Raw genomic sequence first — 19,453 nt, 5'->3', positions numbered from 1 at the left:
GGAACAGAAGCAGAGGCCCTGATGAGAGAGTGCACAGAGGGCAGCCATTGAAAGAGTAGGGAGCAATGAGATCTCGAGTAACCGAGTGCTTGGATCTGGGAGGTTTTAAGGATAGTGGGCAGACAACATACTTGTAAGAGGTGAGAGTGGGGGTGCTAAAGGGGGTAGCTGGGACCTGGGCACACGTAGAAGGGGGCTGCCCCCTTCTACTTCCCTGGGGGGTGGGGGGTGGGGGGTGGGGGAGAAAGGCTACCTGTTTGATGGAGATGGGCTGAAGGAGGAGCTGGAAGGTGGAGGGCATGTGACTGTGGTGAGGAAGTTGGGGGAGAGGAGGGGAAAGGTTTTCGTCTTGAGAGAGGTGGAACAAGGGACTCCCAAGAAAGGAGAGGTGAGAGGGAGGTGCTGACCCGTGCAGGGCTTGTGGTCTGGGAGAGAAAGTCCTGGTGCCATAAACATGGTTAGGTTCAAAGGTCAGAAGGAAAGGTGAAATGGTAAAAGGTAATGATTAGATAAAAGCATTTTGCAATCATGAAGAAGGAGTTGTGGAGTGCTTGTGGGTAATGGCAAGTTCAGGTGTAGAACCATCTCCATAGGGCTGAGGTACATTAGTGATTGAAGAACAAGGCAAAAGGGAATGGCTGCCCAGTTTCTGTAGATACCTTACTCTAGAGGGAAAGGCATCAGGAAGACTGCCTTCACTCAACTGCTTCTAAAGGAGACTAAAAGAGGGAAAAATCTTGACTTTAAAACATTTTTTCCCCTAGCAAAATAACCTTGTCTTTAGTTAATTTTTGAATATATATACCTGAACATACTTTAAAACATACATGTTGTCTGTTCTGATAGAATAGAATCCTCTCCAAGGGACTATTGAATTTTTCTCCTTTGTATCCTTAGTACCTCATACATGATGGGCACTTAGTAAATGTCTGTTGTGTTAATCATTTCTTTTTTATAATCGCATCTGTGGAACTTAGTCCCTCTGGCATTGTTGTTTTACCCCAGTTCTAGGTTTGTCAAATCAATTAATATATGGTTTTCCTGCCCTTTTCAAGGGATTATTAAGGGTCCTAATAGAGTTTTATTGTGTCCCCCTACTAAATTATGTTCTCTATGAGGGTGGAGACCAACCTCTTATCACCTTCCTTACACTATGCACAATAATATGCATAGTCATCATATATGTTAAATGAAAGGACAATGATTTTAGTAATAGATTCAGTAGCTTCTTTTCAACTTTGATTATGTCTTAGAATGGAGTGACCTAGATCTCCACTAGTGTTTCTTCAAGAATACTATTCTTCAAGACAAAGTTCTCACAAATAATCATTACTACTTTTAAGAGCTGATAATAGCTTTAGTGGAAAACATAGGCATGATCTTTTGAATGACTTTGTTGATCATTCTTCTCTAATGTGGGTTGGTTGTATTGTAATTGACTTGGGTGGAATGTTTAAGTTCAATGTTGAGATAAAGTCATGCTCCCTGGTATATGATAGTTTTTTCAAATAATAGCATTCAAGTGTGCCTTGTCTGTTTGTTTTTCTGTTTGACAGTGCAACAGTGAACAACCTACAGGCCAAAGTGGATGCCTTAGAAAAGTCTAACACTAAGCTGACAGAGGAGGTAGGTGTGTGGAGGCATTTCTGGGGCAGGTGGGTTGAAGCATTTCTAACCTTCACAGAACCAAGAACCTTGGTATAGGTGATTCCTCGTGGGTTCAAGTTAGATTTACTCTCCTTTTGTCAATTTTGAGTTTGTGGAACTTCCGTTTTAATTTTTCAATCTAAGAACATGTGTATGGGCTCAATGGAACATGTAATGGTTGGTCAATTTGAAAGCTACTGATTGTATTTACACTCATAGTTTTGTCAATTTGAAAGCTGCTGATTGTATTACACTCATGCCAAGAAGAGAAGTACTAGTAATTTATTTTGACTTTCATGCAAGATAGATCTAACATTGTTTCTGCTGAATTAATGCTTTTGGTCAGACCTTACATGAGTAATAATAAGAATATATGACATTGAACTTTAGAAACCATGAATAATAAGAGTATATGACAATGAACTTTAGAAGCTTTTCTGTCATTTAGTCATTAATCCCACACACCCAGCAAAGAAAACCTTATAAACCTCTCTCAATCTTAGGCTTATGAGATAAAGTACCCCCTAGAAAGGTGACTTAAATCTCTGGGAAAATCTTATCTGCAAATTGGGAATAATTATTCACATAAAATTCATACTTTGTTGTGAAGATCCATTGAGAAAATGTGTAGAAAGTGCTTTGCACCTTAGTATGCTTTTTAAATATGATCTCTTGATTAGCTTTATCATCAAAACTCTTTGGCAAGAAAACTTGGAGCTGCCCAGTGAAATGTATTCAAGTGTGTTGACATCAACTATGCCATACACCAGACTTTACAGTCTTGAGGATACCATATTTCTTTCACAAATAGCAGTAGAGAAATACTCACAGCCTTAACAATGTGAACTGAGGGGGTAGGGCAGAATCAGCAAAAAGCTCTTATGCCTGATTTTGTCTGTGCCTTTTTATACAGAAGATCAATCTAAGAGGTACTTTCCAAGCCTGGAAAATTAAACCCAAACATGCATAGTCTTCATTTTGAAGACTGACTCAAGACTTTGGCCAGTCCCATGCTTTATTAATTAAAGAATGAGACACATATTTCAAATTCAGAGTTAATTCCCTGTTCCTGGGCTTAGCACGAAATAATTATCCAATGAAATGGGAAACTATTTTGGGTGCTTTGATTTCCTCATTAGGTCTTTATGATTTGTTGGAGAAGGAGGAAAGAAAACAGATTAAGAACAAAAATTCATCTGAGGTCTTTGGAAATGATGAAACCCTTTCTATTCTGAGTTTTTCACTTCCCTAACAGAAGAAGAAAACAGCATGGTTTGCAGATTTAGAAAAAAAAAAAAAAACTTCTTAAAATTTTCCAAAACAAATAGGTAGCATAGAATTAATATTGTAGGTTGTATTTCTTCATGAGGAGAAAAATTAAAGTAGAAAGAAATTTATTACAAATTAAGTATATTTTAAGAATGTATTTAAACTTTAAAACTTTTTTAATTAACTTTATAAAAGCAAACAGAAACATTGCAAGAAAGAAAAATTCCCCAATCCTTTTCTCTTCCCCTGCCCTGGGGCAAAAACAAGGAAATTGGTTTTGTTCCATTGTCTCCTCTAAACCTGTTGTAGATTCTTCTGTCTTTAGCCTGTTTTCCTTCCTAGAAGAACTTAGATTAGTTAAAGACTGGCTCTTAGAAATTCTGAGTAAGGAACTTCTATGGGGCAGAGAATTAAGAGACACAAGTTATACTCCAACAGATCACAGCATTTAAACTTCTTTAGTGAAAATGTTTCTATTTTCCCTTGTTCTTGAGCCACTTCCAGGCTGGTGATATTCTGTGCACTGTTCACCCACAGGTATGCCAGAACATAGTGACTCTCTTTATCGTTTATTTTTTGGGTTGAGTAAACCCAAATCATCAAAGTAGGCTCGAATAGTATTTTTCCACTATGTTGTAAAGAAAAAGCAATTAATTATCTTTGGTGAAGATCTGTTTTTCTAACATCAGGACAGTTACTAAGAATTCTACTTCAACTTCTGTGAGAAAAACGGGAAAGGAAGGAAGGATTTGAGCAGAAACACAAAGAAATTGTGTTAGTGATTTTGAAGGGCAAACCGTGGAGGAGGGAGAGTTGATGGAGAAGAAAAATAGTCTCCTAATGCAGAGACTGGTCTAGGTTCCAGTTCTGGGTCTTATGAAAGAACAGAATCAAGGTTTAATGAGTTTTGATTCATTAGGTCTTGATAAAAGTCATTAAAGACTTTATAAAAATGAAAGTTGATTAAGAAGGAAGGCTCAAGAGGTAAAAAATGTAGTTTTCAAGAAAAGACAAGGTGAATAAGAAAAAATGTGGAATATTATATTCCCAACACTTAGTGCACACAGTGTCTGGTACATAATAGGCTCTTAATAAATGTGGATCGTAGTTGTCAAGATGTTGCAACTGAGAAAACAAAATTGAGGAGATTATCATTGTCAACGCTAATGACAAATAACCAAAGAATCACAGGTTTTGCAACCACTGTTTACTCCAGAAAGACCAAAGAGCTTGCTTACACAGGGTAAAAGTAAAAAAGCTTTTTTGTTCCATTAAGGGAGAGAACTGAGAGAGACATGTGTTGGGGCCATCTCTAGTAGAAAATTTGAGACAATGGGGCTAAACCATAATTTGTAATATCTGTGGCTAGAACAGGTGCAACAGCACTGAGATAAGATTGTTTAATGACAAGGAGTCTGTTCAGAGGTGAGGGACCATCAGCTTGGGGCTTTAGCTACATCAGTGTTCATCCAGAGGGTGAGTGCAAAGTTATTGTGCCAAGCTAGGATTCAACTCTGGGAAACAGGGTGTCTGAAGAGAGAGGGTAGTCTTGGTACTTGACATCATATGGCCAAGAGTTGGTAACTGGCTGTCAGCTTCATAAGCAGATCTCAGGGTTGAGGTGGAGCATCCACAAGCAGTTTGGAAAAAAAAAAACAACAACAACAACAAAAAATCAAGTTTGGAAATCGAACAAAGATGATAGTAGGGGGGAATTTTGTCTCTTGACTTGGATCAACTGTATGATGTCTGGATTTCTGTCACAGCCAAAGGATGACTCATTGTTTCAAACATAGACTGGTTTTCCTTCTAAGGAACCCTCTGGGTTATGAGGGACAACAAAGTATTGCTAAAGCAAATGAAAACAAGGGGAAAGGGGATCTTGAGGTGAGGAATAGAAGACTTTCACTTTATTTTGTTGGAAAGTGGAAGAATCTAACTTACCCAAGGTTGGAAAGAAGTGTTCACTTGTACACTTTGATCAAAAGCTGACTGAGACTTCTTAGCTGGAGATGGTAGGCCCTGGACCTTCTCAGAGGAGTAAGGCCTTTGTGATTAAAAAAATTATTTAGGTAGGGATGGAAAGATGGGAGTGGGGTTGCCTAGTAATTATCAAAGAGAGAAAAGAATCACCAATTATTGGTGCCAAGATACCAAGGTAGCTCTTTGTAGACCTGAGAGCAACAGTAGAGAACTTGGTTCTCTTCCCAAGGTGTGATACAGCAGAGAACTTCCCAAGAAGTGTCAAAGACAACTGGGGCATAAGAGATACTGCCAGAATCGATCAATAAACATGAAAAGTGTTGCTAAAGATTATGAATTTGGGGCAAGAAAGTGAAAACCATAGTGGTACAGGCTGGGTTTTGTTTTGTTTTGTTTTTTTACTATTTCCCATTGAAGGTAAGGATTGAGAGAAAAATCAGTGTTGGGAAATAATTATAAAAGGTTGTCTGAGAATGGGATTTGGTCCTCTGAACTGTGTCTTAAAATATAGGGACAGCCATCCTAGTATTTAAAATAAAAGAGGATCAAATTATTTAACATATTTAAAGCATTCTGTACATCCTGTATCTCAATATGAAGGGGAAATCTGCAAAGTTTTGTTTTTTTTTTTTTTTAAATAAACTTTTCAGTATCAAAATAAAAAATATAGGGACAGCATATTTTTGGCGAGATAAAGTCTACTTGCTAAGTGTGACAGGAGTACATTTTTCTGGAATCTCGTGAATCTTATCCAAAAGGCCTTAAACTAATAAAGAGGAGGAAAAAGATTGCCTGTGTATAACCTCAGTTATTGAAGCTTTTTATTTTCTTTTTTTTTTTTTTTAATTTAATTTAATTTTTTTTAATTTAATAGCCTTTTATTTACAGGATTTATACATGGGTAACTTTACAGCATTAACAATTGCCAAACCTCTTGTTCCAATTTTTCACCTCTTACCCCCCCCCCCCTAGATGGCAGGATGACCAGTAGATGTTAAATATATTAAAATATAACTTAGATACACAATAAGTATACATGACCAAAACATTATTTTGCTGTACAAAAAGAATCAGACTCTGAATTATTGTACAATTAGCTTGTGAAGGAAATCTAAAATGCATGTGTGCATAAATATAGGGATTGGGAATTTAATGTAATGGTTTTTAGTCATCTCCCAGAGTTATTTTTCTGGGCATAGCTAGCTCAGTTCATTACTGCTCCATTAGAAATGATTTGGTTGATCTCGTTGCTGAGGATGGCCTGATCCATCAGAACTGGTCATCATCTAGTATTGTTGTTGAAGTATATAATGATCTCCTGGTCCTGCTCATTTCACTCAGCATCAGTTCGTGTAAGTCTCTCCAGGCCTTTCTGAAATCATCCTGTTGGTCATTTCTTACAGAACAGTAATATTCCATAATTTTCAAATACCACAATTTATTCAGCCATTCTCCAACTGATGGACATCCATTCAGTTTCCAGTTTCTAGCCACTACAAAAAGGGCTGCCACAAACATTCGTGCACATACAGGTCCCTTTCCCTTCTTTATAATCTCTTTGGGATATAATCCCAGTAGTAACACTGCTGGATCAAAGGGTATGCACAGTTTGATAACTTTTTGAGCATAGTTCCAAACTACTCTCCAAAATGGTTGGACCCGTTCACAACTCCACCAACAATGCATCAATGTCCCAGTTTTCCCGCATCCCCTCCAACAATCATCATTATTTTTTCCTGTCATCTTGAAGCTTTTTATTTTCAAAACACATGCAAGTATAATTTTTCAATTGACCCTTGTGTTTCAGATTTTCTCCTCCTTTCCCCGACCCCTCCCCTAGATGGCAAGTAATCCAATATATGTTAAACATGGTAAAGATATATGTAAATTGAATATAAACATACATATATTCTCTGCACAAGAAAAATCAGATCAAAAAGGAAGAAAAATAAGAAAGAAAATAAAATGCAAGCAAACAACAAAAAGAGTGAAAATGCTATGTTGTGATCCACACTCAGTTCCCACCGTCCTCTCTCTGGATGCAGATGGCTCTCTTCATCATAAGATCATTAGAACTGGTCTGAATCACCTCATTATTGAAAAGAGCCATATCCATCAGAGTTGGATCATCATATAATTTTGTTGATGATCTCCTGAACCCCAAATCTGATACCATAATAAGTACCTACAAAGAAAGAATGAGCAAATAAGTTACCCAAATGTTCATAGGAGATAAACCGCCCAAAAAGAAGCCAGTAGTCAAACCCCTGGGCTCAAATGTTCATACAAATGCCCATAGTATGGTTATCAAGACAGCAGTTCTAATCCAAGAGGGCAGAGATGAGGGATTGCTGGGATTTAGTCAGCTGAAATGTATATTAAATATGGCTCTGAATGAGGGGATGGCCTATTCAGAGGAAACAAGAACACCTAAATGTTAAGGTGGCGAGTAGCATTGTATTTTAAGAAGCTGTGTTCTTGTCAGAGAGTGAGTTCTTATCCCAGTAGCTGAGGTCTTTGGGTTTATCAGACATTAGATTACTGTAGTCATTGACTTTTGTGTCTTGTGAATCTAACTTATTGTAGTGATTGACTACTTGGCTCCTTAGCTAGGACCAAATGGTTTTGATGACCGTGGCTTTCTAATAATATATATGGTTTTAGGTCCAGTATAGTTAGGCCACCTTCATTTGCATTTTTTCATTAATTCCTTTTCTTGACCTTGTATTCTTCTAGATGAACTTTGTTATTCTAGCTTCATAAAATAATTTCTTGGCAGTTTGATTGGTATGGCCCTGAATGAATAAATGGATTAATTTAGGTAGAATTGTCATTTTTATTATATTAGCCCAGCCTACCCATGAGCACTTAATATTCTTCCAGTTGATTAGATCTGACTTTATTTGTGTGAAAAGTGTTTTGTAATTGTGTTCATATAGTTCCCAACTTTATCTTGGCAAATATTTTATGTTTATTATCCACAGTTATTTTAAATGGAATTTCTCTTTGTATCTCTTGCTGCTAGACTTTGTTGTAATATATAGAAATGCTATATACATATATATATATATATATATATATATATATATATATATATATATATATATATTTTGTATATATATGTATGCATACATGTTATATAATGTACGAATTTATTTTCTATCCTGCAACTTTGCTAAAATTGTGAATTCCTCGTAGTTTTTTAGTTGATTCTCTAGGATTCTCTAAGTCCAAAATAGCATGTTTCTGGTAGTTTTTTAGTTAATTCTCTAGGATTCCCTAAGTATACCTCCATATCATTTACAGAGATTAATAATTTGGTTTCCTCATTACCTACTCTAATGTGCTTAATTTTTTCCCTCTCTTATTGTTAAAGCTAACATTTCTAAAGCTAATATAGTATTGATTAGTAATGGTGATAGTGGGCAACATTGAGAATGGTTCTAGCTTATCCCCATTACATATGATACTTGCTGGTGGTTTTAAATATACCCTGCTGATCATTTTAAGGAAAAGTCTATTTATTCCTATGCTCTCTAGTGTTATTTTAATAAGAATGGGTGTTGAATTTTGCCAAATATTTTTTCTGCATCTTTTGATACATGATTTCTGTTGGTTTGGTTATTGATATAGTCAGTTACGTTAATATTTTTCTTAATACTGAATCAGCCCTGCATTCCTGGTATAAATCCTACCTGGTTATGGTATATTATCCTGGTGATAACTTGCTGTAATCTCTTTACTAATATTTTATTTAAGATTTTTGCATCAATATTCATTAGGGAAATTGGTCTATAATTTTCTTTCTCTGTTTGGACTCTACCTGGTTTAAGTATTAGCACTATATCTGTGTCATAGAATTTGGTAGGATGTCTTTTCCCCCTATTTTTCCAAATAGTTTGCATAGTATTGGAATTAATTGTTCTTTAAATATTGGGTAGAATTTGTTGGGTAGAATTCACTTGTAAAAATCCATCTGACCCTAGAGATTTTTTTCTTAGGGAGTTGATTAATAGCTTGTTCAATTTCTTTTTCTAAAATGGGACAATGTAAGTAATTTATTTCCTCCTCTGTTAATCTGAGCAATCTATATTTTTGTAAGTATTCATCCATTTCACTTATATTATCAGATTTATTGGCATAAATTTGGGCAAAACAGCTCTTAATGATTACTCTACTCCTAGAGACCTGGAGGTATAGAGGACATTTATATGAAGGCCAATGGAGGAAGAAAGAGTAATGATTAAAATATACTATAGGCTACCTGGATAGAAGGATGGAAGAGATGAGCAGGTTGGGAACCAAGTAACAGGCTTTTCAAAACGACATCATAGGAGAATAATGGGTAACTAGATTATCTACAAATATACTAGAGTTCTCATGCATAGTGGCTAAAAATATCCTGTCTTGCCTTACTAATAAATTCAGTCTTTAAAAATGGAGGGACAAAAAAGGGAAGCTTCTCTTTTGGGTTTACTCTCACTCATATGGAAGAAGTAATTTCTGGAATGGAAATGATAAGATACTTGCAATGAAGTGACCACAATCTCTTAGAGTTTATGATAGAGGAGATGAAGTTCAAACATAGTCTAACATTCAACCTAGGTTTTGGGGAAGCAGCTGATTTTAGAGGGTCTAGAACAAGGTTGGGCAACCTTTTTCACCAGTCATACAGAATTATCAACTTAAAAACTCAAGCAGTGGTGGAAGGTTGTACCTAGCTTTTAGTTCATTACAATTTATGGTTTCCTTGGCAAGGCCAGGCCAAATGATTTCCCCAGCCTTATATGGCCCCATGGGCCAGATGTTCCCCACCCCTACTCTAGAAGGATAGAAAGAATTCCATAGATGAAAATTTTGCAGAAGTCAGGTCAAGAGGGATGTGAGATATTTTAAGAGTGATATTCTGAAAGCACAAAATGAATTCATTCCATTGAGGAAAAAATAAAATATGCCTGAGAAGACTAATATGATTACATAGGAAACTCACCAAACAATTTATATTTTTAAAAAGAAATGTACAGGAAATGGAGTCCAGGTCAGATAACAGAGAATAAGTGTGAGAATAGAACGTTCCATTAAAATAATAACATGTGCTAAGCAAACAATAAGCTGGGTTTGGCAAGGGACACAAAAGACAACAAAATCTTTTTTAAAAATCTTTATTTGGAAAAAATGGTGGGCAGAGAAGGGAAGAGATCTTTGTTTGGTGTAGGTAGGACAGTGTTAACCAGTAATAGAGAAATAGCCAAGTTCCTTGATTTTTGTCTTGTTTTTCTTTTGCAATTTTCTTTGCTGAAGAGATTGACCTTCAGAATTTAGAAAGACCTTGGTTGCCCAGAACATTGGACTGAATCTAATGATGAAATTCAATAGGGATAAATATCCTTGTGTACCCAGAAAGTCAGCTTTACAAGTATAAAATGGAAGAGGCATAAATAGGATGCAGCTTATCTGAAAAACAAACAACAACAAAAAACCTGGGGGGTTGAGTAGACTGCAAGTTCTGTGAGTCATAAGAGTAATGTGCCAGCTTAAAAATACTAATTCAATCTTGTACTGCAATAAAAGGGTCAGCTTCCAAGGAAAGGAAGGTGGCCAGCCACTGTGCTCTGGATAGATCTCATCCAGAGGACTATGTCCTCTGCTGTCAAAAGTTTAAGAAGGGCATTAATAAGTAGGAAGAGTGTCCCTAGGAAAGCAGCCAGGTGAAGGTCCTTCAGTTGCTCTGATATGAATAGAGTATCTCCCTGGGCGAGTCACTTAATCCTTCTTACCCCAGTTTTCTGTAAACTGAGCTGGAGAAGGCAAGAATACCCCAAAATGTTGTGGCCCTCTTCAATAATGAGATGAACCAAATCAGTTCCAATAGAGCAGTAGTGAATTGAACCAGCTACACCCAGCAAAAGAACTCTGGGAGACGACTATGAACCACTACATAGAATTCCCAATCCCTCTATTTTTGTCCACCTGCATTTTTTACTTCCTTCACAGGTTAATTGTGCACTATTTCAAAGTCTGATTTTTTTTTTGTACAGCAAAATAACTATATGGACATGTATACTTATATTGTATTTAACTTATACTTTAATGTATTTAACATGTATTGGTCAACCTGCCATCTGGGGAAGGGGGTAGAAGGAAAGAGGGGAAAAATGGAAACAAAAGGTTTTACAATTGTCAATGCTGAAAAATTACCCATGCATATATCTTGTAAACAAAAACCTATAATAAAAAAAAAGAAAAATACCCCATAATGGAATCACAGAGAGTGGACACAACTGAACAGGGATTGACGACAACTGAGGATGCTTAGCCAGAAGAGTTGAGGAGGGATAGAGTTGTCTTCAGGGATTTGAAGGACCCTCTTGTGGAAGATGGTTTAGATTGACTTGGGCCCCAAGAATCAAGAGCAAAGGGGGAACTAAAGAGGGAAGTTTAGATTTGATTGGAGACCAAGCCTCCTAGTAATTAGAGAGTGACTACCTCAGGCACATTTTAGGGGAGATTCTTCTTGGGGATGGCTTTGTCAGATGGTTGCCAAGGGTCCTCTCTTAGCTCCTGTCTTTAGCTCTGCTCCTAATCCTCAGTACAGTTTCTTCAGTAGCCATGCTGTATCATGGACTCTTGAGTGAATTTCAAATGTCAGCTGTTCTCATATCCTTGTGGAAGGAGGGACGAGAATATGATGATCCCCATCTGTCCCAAAGGCCATGAATTTCTTTGTTCCAGGTTCTAGGGGTAGATCAGCTTCCTAGATTATGTGGTACTGCCTTTTGCTTGTGGATGTAGTGTCTATAGTGATAAATAGAATGAGCCATACTTAATCATGTCTTTTAAAAGGACACTAGACAGTATGCTGTATCATTTTGAATCATTGTGTCTTAGACAGAATTTATCTATTCCTAAAAAAAAAAAAAAAAAAAAAAAAAAACAAGCAAGAAAAAAAGGTTTTTTCTTCCTCTAATTTTAATTTTCTTTTTGCTTGAAAATCAGGCCTACTCTATAAATCACTCCTAATATATTTTAGGAGGAATTTCTGAATATTTTATATGAGTAATACTCAAATAAATGTTTTTCATAATCTTACTTCTAAAATGTAACTTTACTTCCCATCCCACTAACTCATTCTGGTTGGATAAATTTCATTGAAATTCAGTTATTTCAAGTTGACCATTTGTCCTGGTATGTTGCAGAGAACATCTTTGTTCAGATATAAATTGGACCAAATGGTCTCTGAGATTTTTACCAATGTAATGCGGGAGAAACCGAGTAAGATAGAGATTAGAGAACAATTTAATAATTTATTAAATGGAGAGATTTCCTGGGACCAAATGGATCCGTGTTTGGTCCCAGGGCTAAATGAGAATGTTTCCAAAAGCAGTGCGTGTCAGATACAGATTCTTTTATAGGGTTACAAGAACAATGACATAATGGGGGATGTACCTGGATGGGGATGACCTAATGGGGGGAGGCACCTGGGATGACATAATGGAGGGAGGTCCTGGAGAAGCTCCCAATATTCTAATGATGTCTAAAATGGATAAAGACCTTTATCCCAACAACATTAAGAGGGAATGATTATAGCCTAAGGCAGGGGTCCTCAAACTTTTAAAATAGAGGGCCAGTTCACTGTCCCTCAGACTGTTGGAGGTTCGGACTATAGTAAAAACAAAAACTTTGTTTTGTGGGCCTTTAAATAAAGAAACTTCATAGCCCTGGGTGAGGGGGATAATCATCCTGAGCTGTCACATCTGGCCTGCAGGGGCCATAGTTTGAGGACCCCTGGCCTAAGGTCTAATATATAAGACCTTTATCCTATCAAATATTAAGAGGGAATGGTTATAATGTGAGGCAGAGTAACTGAAAAAGACAATTAGGGAAACTGGGTCAGGACATTAAAAGGGAACTGTGGCACAACACCAATCCTGACAATTTGGCATTTGTGGTTCTCTTAATTCACTAATCAAATTTAGTTGAATCTGATTTTCTGCAAAATGTACATTTCTACTGGCATCCATTTGCTATACAACTCAGACGCTAGATTTAATTTTTAGAAGTCATATACCATACACTCTAAAGTAGAAGAGGAACAATGTAAATAGTGGATAGCCAATTAGCCTTAAAGCCACAAAGACCCTAGTTCAAGTCCTGACAGATCTTACAGACTTTTTGACACAGGGCAAATCATTTAACCCTTTGGTGGACTAGGACACTTGTGTTTCAACTTGAGCTAGAATTTGAATAGAATTGAATGAGTGTCTCTAGGCTTGATCTTTAATTCTTTGGGAAGCTTAATCAGTAGTGAGGGTTATCAGTGGGGTTGGTGCTCATCACAGGATCTTTTATGAAGGCCAGGATTCAAGGAGAATCTGTCCTTCAAGGAGTTTTAGAGAGACTTGCGGGGCTCCCCTCGTCAAGACCAGTTCTTGATTTTATATATTTGTGCTTTTCTTTAGATCTTGACTATCATACTTTAATAGAGATATTAGTAGAAAACAATTTTCTCCCTCCCCCCCTTATTTTAGTTGCCTTAATTTTTTTGTGTGTAAATCTTTTAAATTTGTGATTTCCTTTATATCTCTTGTTTATTTTGAATTTTTCACTTAAATCTATTTGTAGAAACTATCTCCTTCCATTCTTATTTGAATTTTTTATATATTTTACCTTGATTTAGTTTGTCTGTTTGAAGATTATTATACTATATGGTATCTGTATGGTGTAAAATGCTGTCTAAACCTATTTGCTTTCAAATTCCTTTATAGATTACCTAAGAGTTCTTGGGTTAGTTGTTTGTTTTGCTGAGGTAATTGGGGTCACACAGCCAGGAAGTGTGTCTGAGGTCACATTTGAACTCGGGTCCTCCTGACTTCAGGACTTGGTGCTCTATGCACTATGCCACCTAGCTGCCCCCCTTAAGAATTCTTGTTAAGTGAATCTTTGCTTTAGTAATTTGTGTTCTTAAATTTATTGGACATTGCTTTGCTATGATCATTTGCTTTCTAGGCCTTATTTATTTACCTAGTTGGTTTCATTGAGCTGTTTTTCTATTTTTTAAGTCTAATACCAGATAGTCCTCATGAATGTTGCTTTATTTTTTAGTTTGCTGTATGGTAACATTAGACCCCTTTCATTCCTCTTTTTCATAATTTTCCTTGAGATTCTAGATGCTGCTTTTAAATCACATATTCTAGTAATTTCCCTTAAATGTTCCTTATAGGGTTAACAATAATTTTCTCCCAATCTTTATAGTGAACCGATTACTTCCCCAATCAACCCATCCTTTTCCCACTTGTTGATACATTTGTTATAAAAGCCTTGTTTTTGTTTTAAGGGGAATTAAGAATAGTACTTAGCTCTTATAAAACACATATTACCCAACAAAGCATCACTCCAAAGGAAAGCAAATTAAGCTAACAGCAGGGAACATGGTTTTTGACTGTTCAAGTCATTAGATAATGTGAAGTTTGGCAGAAAGTGATATATAATTTTCTACCAGATGTGAGTAGAAAATTAAATCCATAGAATATCTTGTATAATGCCTACTTTGAAACTCCAGGAATCTTATCAGTGATAAATGGTTAAAATTTTAATGCCCAAAGTCATATAAGATTTTAGGAGCACCATCAGATTAACCTATGTTCTACCTGACAATTGTTTGATTTCATTCACAGCTGGCAGTTGCCAACAACAGGATTATCACACTACAAGAAGAAATGGAACGTGTCAAAGAGGAAAGTTCCTACATATTGGAATCTAATAGGAAGGTGAGTATTGTGGTACCTATAAAATGTACAAAGAATTCTAGTTCTGCAAGGGCTTCAGCATTGCTTAAACTTGAACAATCCAAATAAAATACATGTGCATTAATTTAAGTGGAAGAAAAATTTTGTGTTTAACTGTAAGGGCTTAGAAGCACCTGAAACATACTAGTTGTTTAATAAATGCTTATTAATTGATTGGTTGATGAATGGAGAAGAATAAGATTATACCTAAATTGTGAGTGATACAAGGGAAAAAATCATATTCTCAAGTGCTGTTGTAGAGTAATTTAACTCTAAAAGGCCTCAGATTTTTTTTTTCAGTTTCTGTGTTTATTTTTTCTTCCATATCTCCCTTATCAAATGATTTCTGTAATTCCTTACTATATTTATTATGGTATATATTCATTATATATTCTACATTCATTATAATAAAAACATGCTTCCACTTTTCTGAATTTTCTGTGTGTACTGTAGAAAAGCATCAAACCAAATTTCCTAGTATGGTTAAATAATGAATAATTAGCTGCTGAGTAAAAGTTTGTTTAAAGGAAGTGTAAAGGAAGAGGCAAAAAAGACCTGTGAGTATAGTATGAGATCTACATAAAAAGAGCAGGAAGGGACAACTTTCTTGGCTCTCTTATGCTGTAGACAGTCATTGATGCCATCAGGTAGATAAGTAAGGGGTTGCTGTCAGCTCATATTCTCATCACTGCCTGATTTGGAAATTCTTTTTTTTTTTTTTCTGACAAATTATCCTTGGATCTTAGTATGGCAGAAAACTTTTCATCTTTTAAATATATCGTTTTACTGGACTCTTAAAAGATTTCTTCACCATAAACTTTTAAATATAAATATAAATGTATATGGAGGGGAGAGAGAATTATATTTGAATTGGTTTCCTTTGTAATACTATATGTTTTATATAGTTAAAAATATTATTTTGAGATGGAAGTCGTAAACTTGACCAGATTGCCAAAGATATACAATCATTTATACAAAAAAGTTTAGGTAGCTTTGCTCCTAATGTTTCATTTATCTGAGTGTGATCTTTGCCATCATTAGAATGATGACCCCTGTCTGCATGCATTGAGTTATTCATCTAAGGTTCTGACTGCTTGCTATTCTTTTAATGCTTACTGGTTCATTGACTTTTTTTTTTAATTTCAAGGGCACCAAGCAAGATAGAACTGCAGATGGGCAGGCACTGAGTGAAGCTAGAAAACATCTAAAAGAGGAGACACAATTACGACTGGTAAACTAAACTTGACTGCTAGACTTCAGTTTTGTGTTCATGTCTGACAGCTTATCAAAAGGCCTTTTGGATAGGTCCAGATCTGGGAGATCATACATGTATTCTGTTTTTATAAACTGTTTTTCATATTTTGCCTTTTTTCTACTACGGTTTTCTTTTCTATACAGTATAATGGAGAAGAAAATGTGATTGTAATATACATTAATAGATCTATTAATATCTGTTAATATTATATATTAGTAGTATAGTATATACATTTATGCAAATATGTATATATCCAAAAATTTCATGTACACACACACACATATATATATATATATATATATATATATATATATATATATATATATAGAGTATGGTTTCCTTTGTAATCATGTTTATTTTATTTTATGCATTTAATAACATTATTCTGAGAAAAAGCCCTTAGGCTTCACCAGACTGCCAAAGAGGCTAAGAATCCTTGACCTATATCTACCTATATCTACTTATATCTACCTGCCTGCCTACTTATCAGTACACATTTTTGTAATTTATAACTCGTGTAACATATAATGGATGTATTATAGAGGTGGCAAGTGGTTGAATCAGGAAGACCTTAGTTCAAATCTGTCCTCAGAACACTTGACTATGGGACATGGACAAAATACTTTTTACGAAATGAAATTAAACTTTTATTATATTTAATAAATTATTATAGTTATTTATAAACATTTTATTGTATTTTGTAATATACAGATTTTAACTATGTGATAACAATGTCATAATAGATTTTTCATTATTGATAAAAATCTCATTTCACTTTCATATTGATAACAGAATTAATAGCCATATATCAAAGACTTCTGCCCTTTTTGATTTTTGTCACGCATCATCCATTCTTTCCATTTTCCCTTTTACATTGCTTCCTCTCATAAGTTCCAAGAAATCCTTGATGAAGTCTTTGTCTTTGGACTAAAAGAAATGGTCAAATGACCATTCTTTTTAATAACCTATTGGCCTTTTTAATAAAATTATTAAATTCCTCCCCCAAAAAATAAAAATTATAAAACAATAATGATCTTATTCAATTACCAAAAAGTCATTTTTTTTTTCTTATTTATGTTAGAATCTACAGAACATTAAGTATAAAAGAAAAATAAGATAATTTTGGGCAAAACACTTAATTCTTTATTTGTCTTAGTTCTCTCCTATGTAAAATGATGATAAAAATAGCACCTACTTCCCAGGATATTGTGAGAATCAAATGAGATAATAGTAGCTCAGCATAGGGCCTGAAACAAAGATGCCAAAAAAATGCTTGTTCCCTTCTTTTGTGTGTGTGTGTGTGTGTGTGTGTGTGTGTGTGTGTGTGTGTGTGTGTGTGTAAATTTAGGCTGCAGTGTGAAAATGTATATATACTCACATGCATATGTATATGTGTGTATATATCTCTTTCCTTGAATATATGTAAATAAGGTTTGTACATATCCACATACATACACATATATATGTGCACACACATAAAATAGCTTTTACTTATAATTTTAAATTATACTTACATAATTATATTTATATATTTTAGTATATTATATTAACTAAGAATTTATATTTAATGTATTGTTTTAATAATTTTAACTAATTTTAATTATACTTATATATACATATACCTTTTAATTACACTTAATAACTTTATTATCTGCACTAAATTTTTTGGAACACTATATGTTTCTCTATATAGATAGAGACAGTATCTGTATGCAAGAATTTTTTGCCAAAAGATAATAAACAGCTCAATTTTGTATACCAAAAATACACAGCTGATAAAGGTTTTTCAATTAACTAGAACAACCATTCTTGTTCATCAAGATACATTCTGTTCTCAGAAAACATAACACTTAATTCAGTTTAAGTTTTTAAACTTGTCAATTCATTTGAATTCCACATATACCTGCTGAATCCTTATCATGCAACTAGAACTAGTAGGATATAATTCATACAGGATCCTTGTGTTCCTGGAGTTTCCCATCTAGCAAAAGAGAGATAACCATTAGTGACTCATAATTTAGGCTGCAGTGTGAAAATGTAGAAAGAAAACTATAGAGTTATTTGAAAGGTCGGGGTGGGAGAAGGTCAGTTCCTGGTAGAGGCTTGAGAGAAAGCTTCTTAAAGAACATGATTTTATAAAGTTAAGTCAGAGGAATGAGATGAGCTGGGATAGTCTTACTGGGAACACTACCAAGAATGAAAATTATTTTTAAAAATAGGTCTCCTTTGACTGCTTGCTCAAGTGCTCCAACTTGTAGCTAGCAGTTTCTTTGGATTCTATTTAGTTATCACAAGAGGAATGTCTAGTATAAATTGGATTTTTATTCTGTAATCTTGACTTTTTTTTTCCTCAAGGATTTGACTCTTCTTTTATTTGCAATGGACCTATTTGCTTATTTTGCCCTTTTATTTGCCTTGGGATTAATGCTTTACTTTTTGGTCAGGATGTGGAAAAGGAATTGGAGATGCAGATCAGCATGAGACAGGAGATGGAGTTAGCTATGAAGATGCTCGAGAAGGATGTGTGTGAGAAGCAAGATGCCCTTGTCTCTCTGCGGCAACAGCTGGATGATCTCAGAGCTCTCAAACATGAGCTTTCCTTTAAGCTACAGGTGAGGGAGAGGGCCAGAGAGGAACAGAGGTATCAGTTGTACAGAAACCTGTCATCTCTACAAATTTTTATTATAAATTATGAAGGAAAGCCTGAATTCTCATTAGGAGGCCCACCCTTTAGAAATTTTACTAATTATCAAAAAGTCCTTTATTACTTTAAAAGTCATGATCACTTTTTTTTTTAATAACTTTTTATTTTTCCAAATACATGCAAAGATAGTTTTCAGGATTCACCTTTGTATTCACCTTTTCAAAACCTTGTGTTTCAAATGTTTCTACCCTCATTCTTCCCCCTTCCTCTAGATAGGAAGCAATCCGGTTAAATATGTGCAGTTCTTCTGACCATATTTCTATATTCGCATGACCACTTTCCAAATATAGATAAGAAAACTCTGTCTAACCTCATCTCTATTTTTTGCTGCACCTTTCTCTTCTTCCTCCACAAAATCTTTCACATTCATCCTGCCCCTTCATTCTCCACACAGCCGCTTTTCCTAGAGCATAAATCTGAGCACTGATACTCCCTCCTCAGCAAACTCTAGGGGTACTTCTCAATGTCTCCAGGATTAAACACAAACTGCGCGGGTTCTACTTGATCAAGTTACAGCCCATCTTTACTGTACATGCACAGGGTGAGCCAACTGATCCGGTCTTCTTGTTGTTCTTCAGCCCCAGAGCTCCATCTGGGTCTTTGGCACAGTTGTTCCCATCTCTAGAATGTGTCTCCTTCTCAGCCTCTGCCTCTGAGAGTCCCTGTTCTTCTTCAGGGTTCAAGATGGACTGAAGTCTCACCTTCTAAATAAAATCTTTCCCGATCTTTCCAGTTGTCAATCCCTCCCCTGTTTCATAATGTACCTAATCATTCCATATGTCCCTTGCCTAGAGGAGCCAACCACCACCC

At 35.4% G+C, this 19,453-nt stretch overlaps 1 protein-coding gene across 9 annotated transcripts in view; it reads left to right on the top strand.

Moving 5' to 3' along the window:
• The window catches only part of RUFY3 (RUN and FYVE domain containing 3), a 127,749-nt gene that overhangs the window by 88,477 nt on the left and 19,819 nt on the right, over nucleotides 1–19,453 (top strand). For all 9 annotated transcript variants that reach the window (XM_031943921.1, XM_031943924.1, XM_031943923.1 and 6 more), the window contains 4 exons: nucleotides 1,557–1,626; nucleotides 14,574–14,666; nucleotides 15,832–15,915; nucleotides 18,384–18,551. In XM_031943921.1, coding sequence (XP_031799781.1) covers nucleotides 1,557–1,626; nucleotides 14,574–14,666; nucleotides 15,832–15,915; nucleotides 18,384–18,551 — 415 coding nt within the window. The remainder of the gene's footprint in view (nucleotides 1–1,556; nucleotides 1,627–14,573; nucleotides 14,667–15,831; nucleotides 15,916–18,383; nucleotides 18,552–19,453) is intronic.

The sequence above is a fragment of the Sarcophilus harrisii genome, chromosome 6 (assembly GCF_902635505.1).
Source record: "Sarcophilus harrisii chromosome 6, mSarHar1.11, whole genome shotgun sequence".
Classification (NCBI taxonomy): Eukaryota; Metazoa; Chordata; class Mammalia; order Dasyuromorphia; family Dasyuridae; genus Sarcophilus; species Sarcophilus harrisii.
Note: the sequence above shows the minus strand (reverse complement) of the source record. Positions and strands in the feature narration are given on the sequence as shown.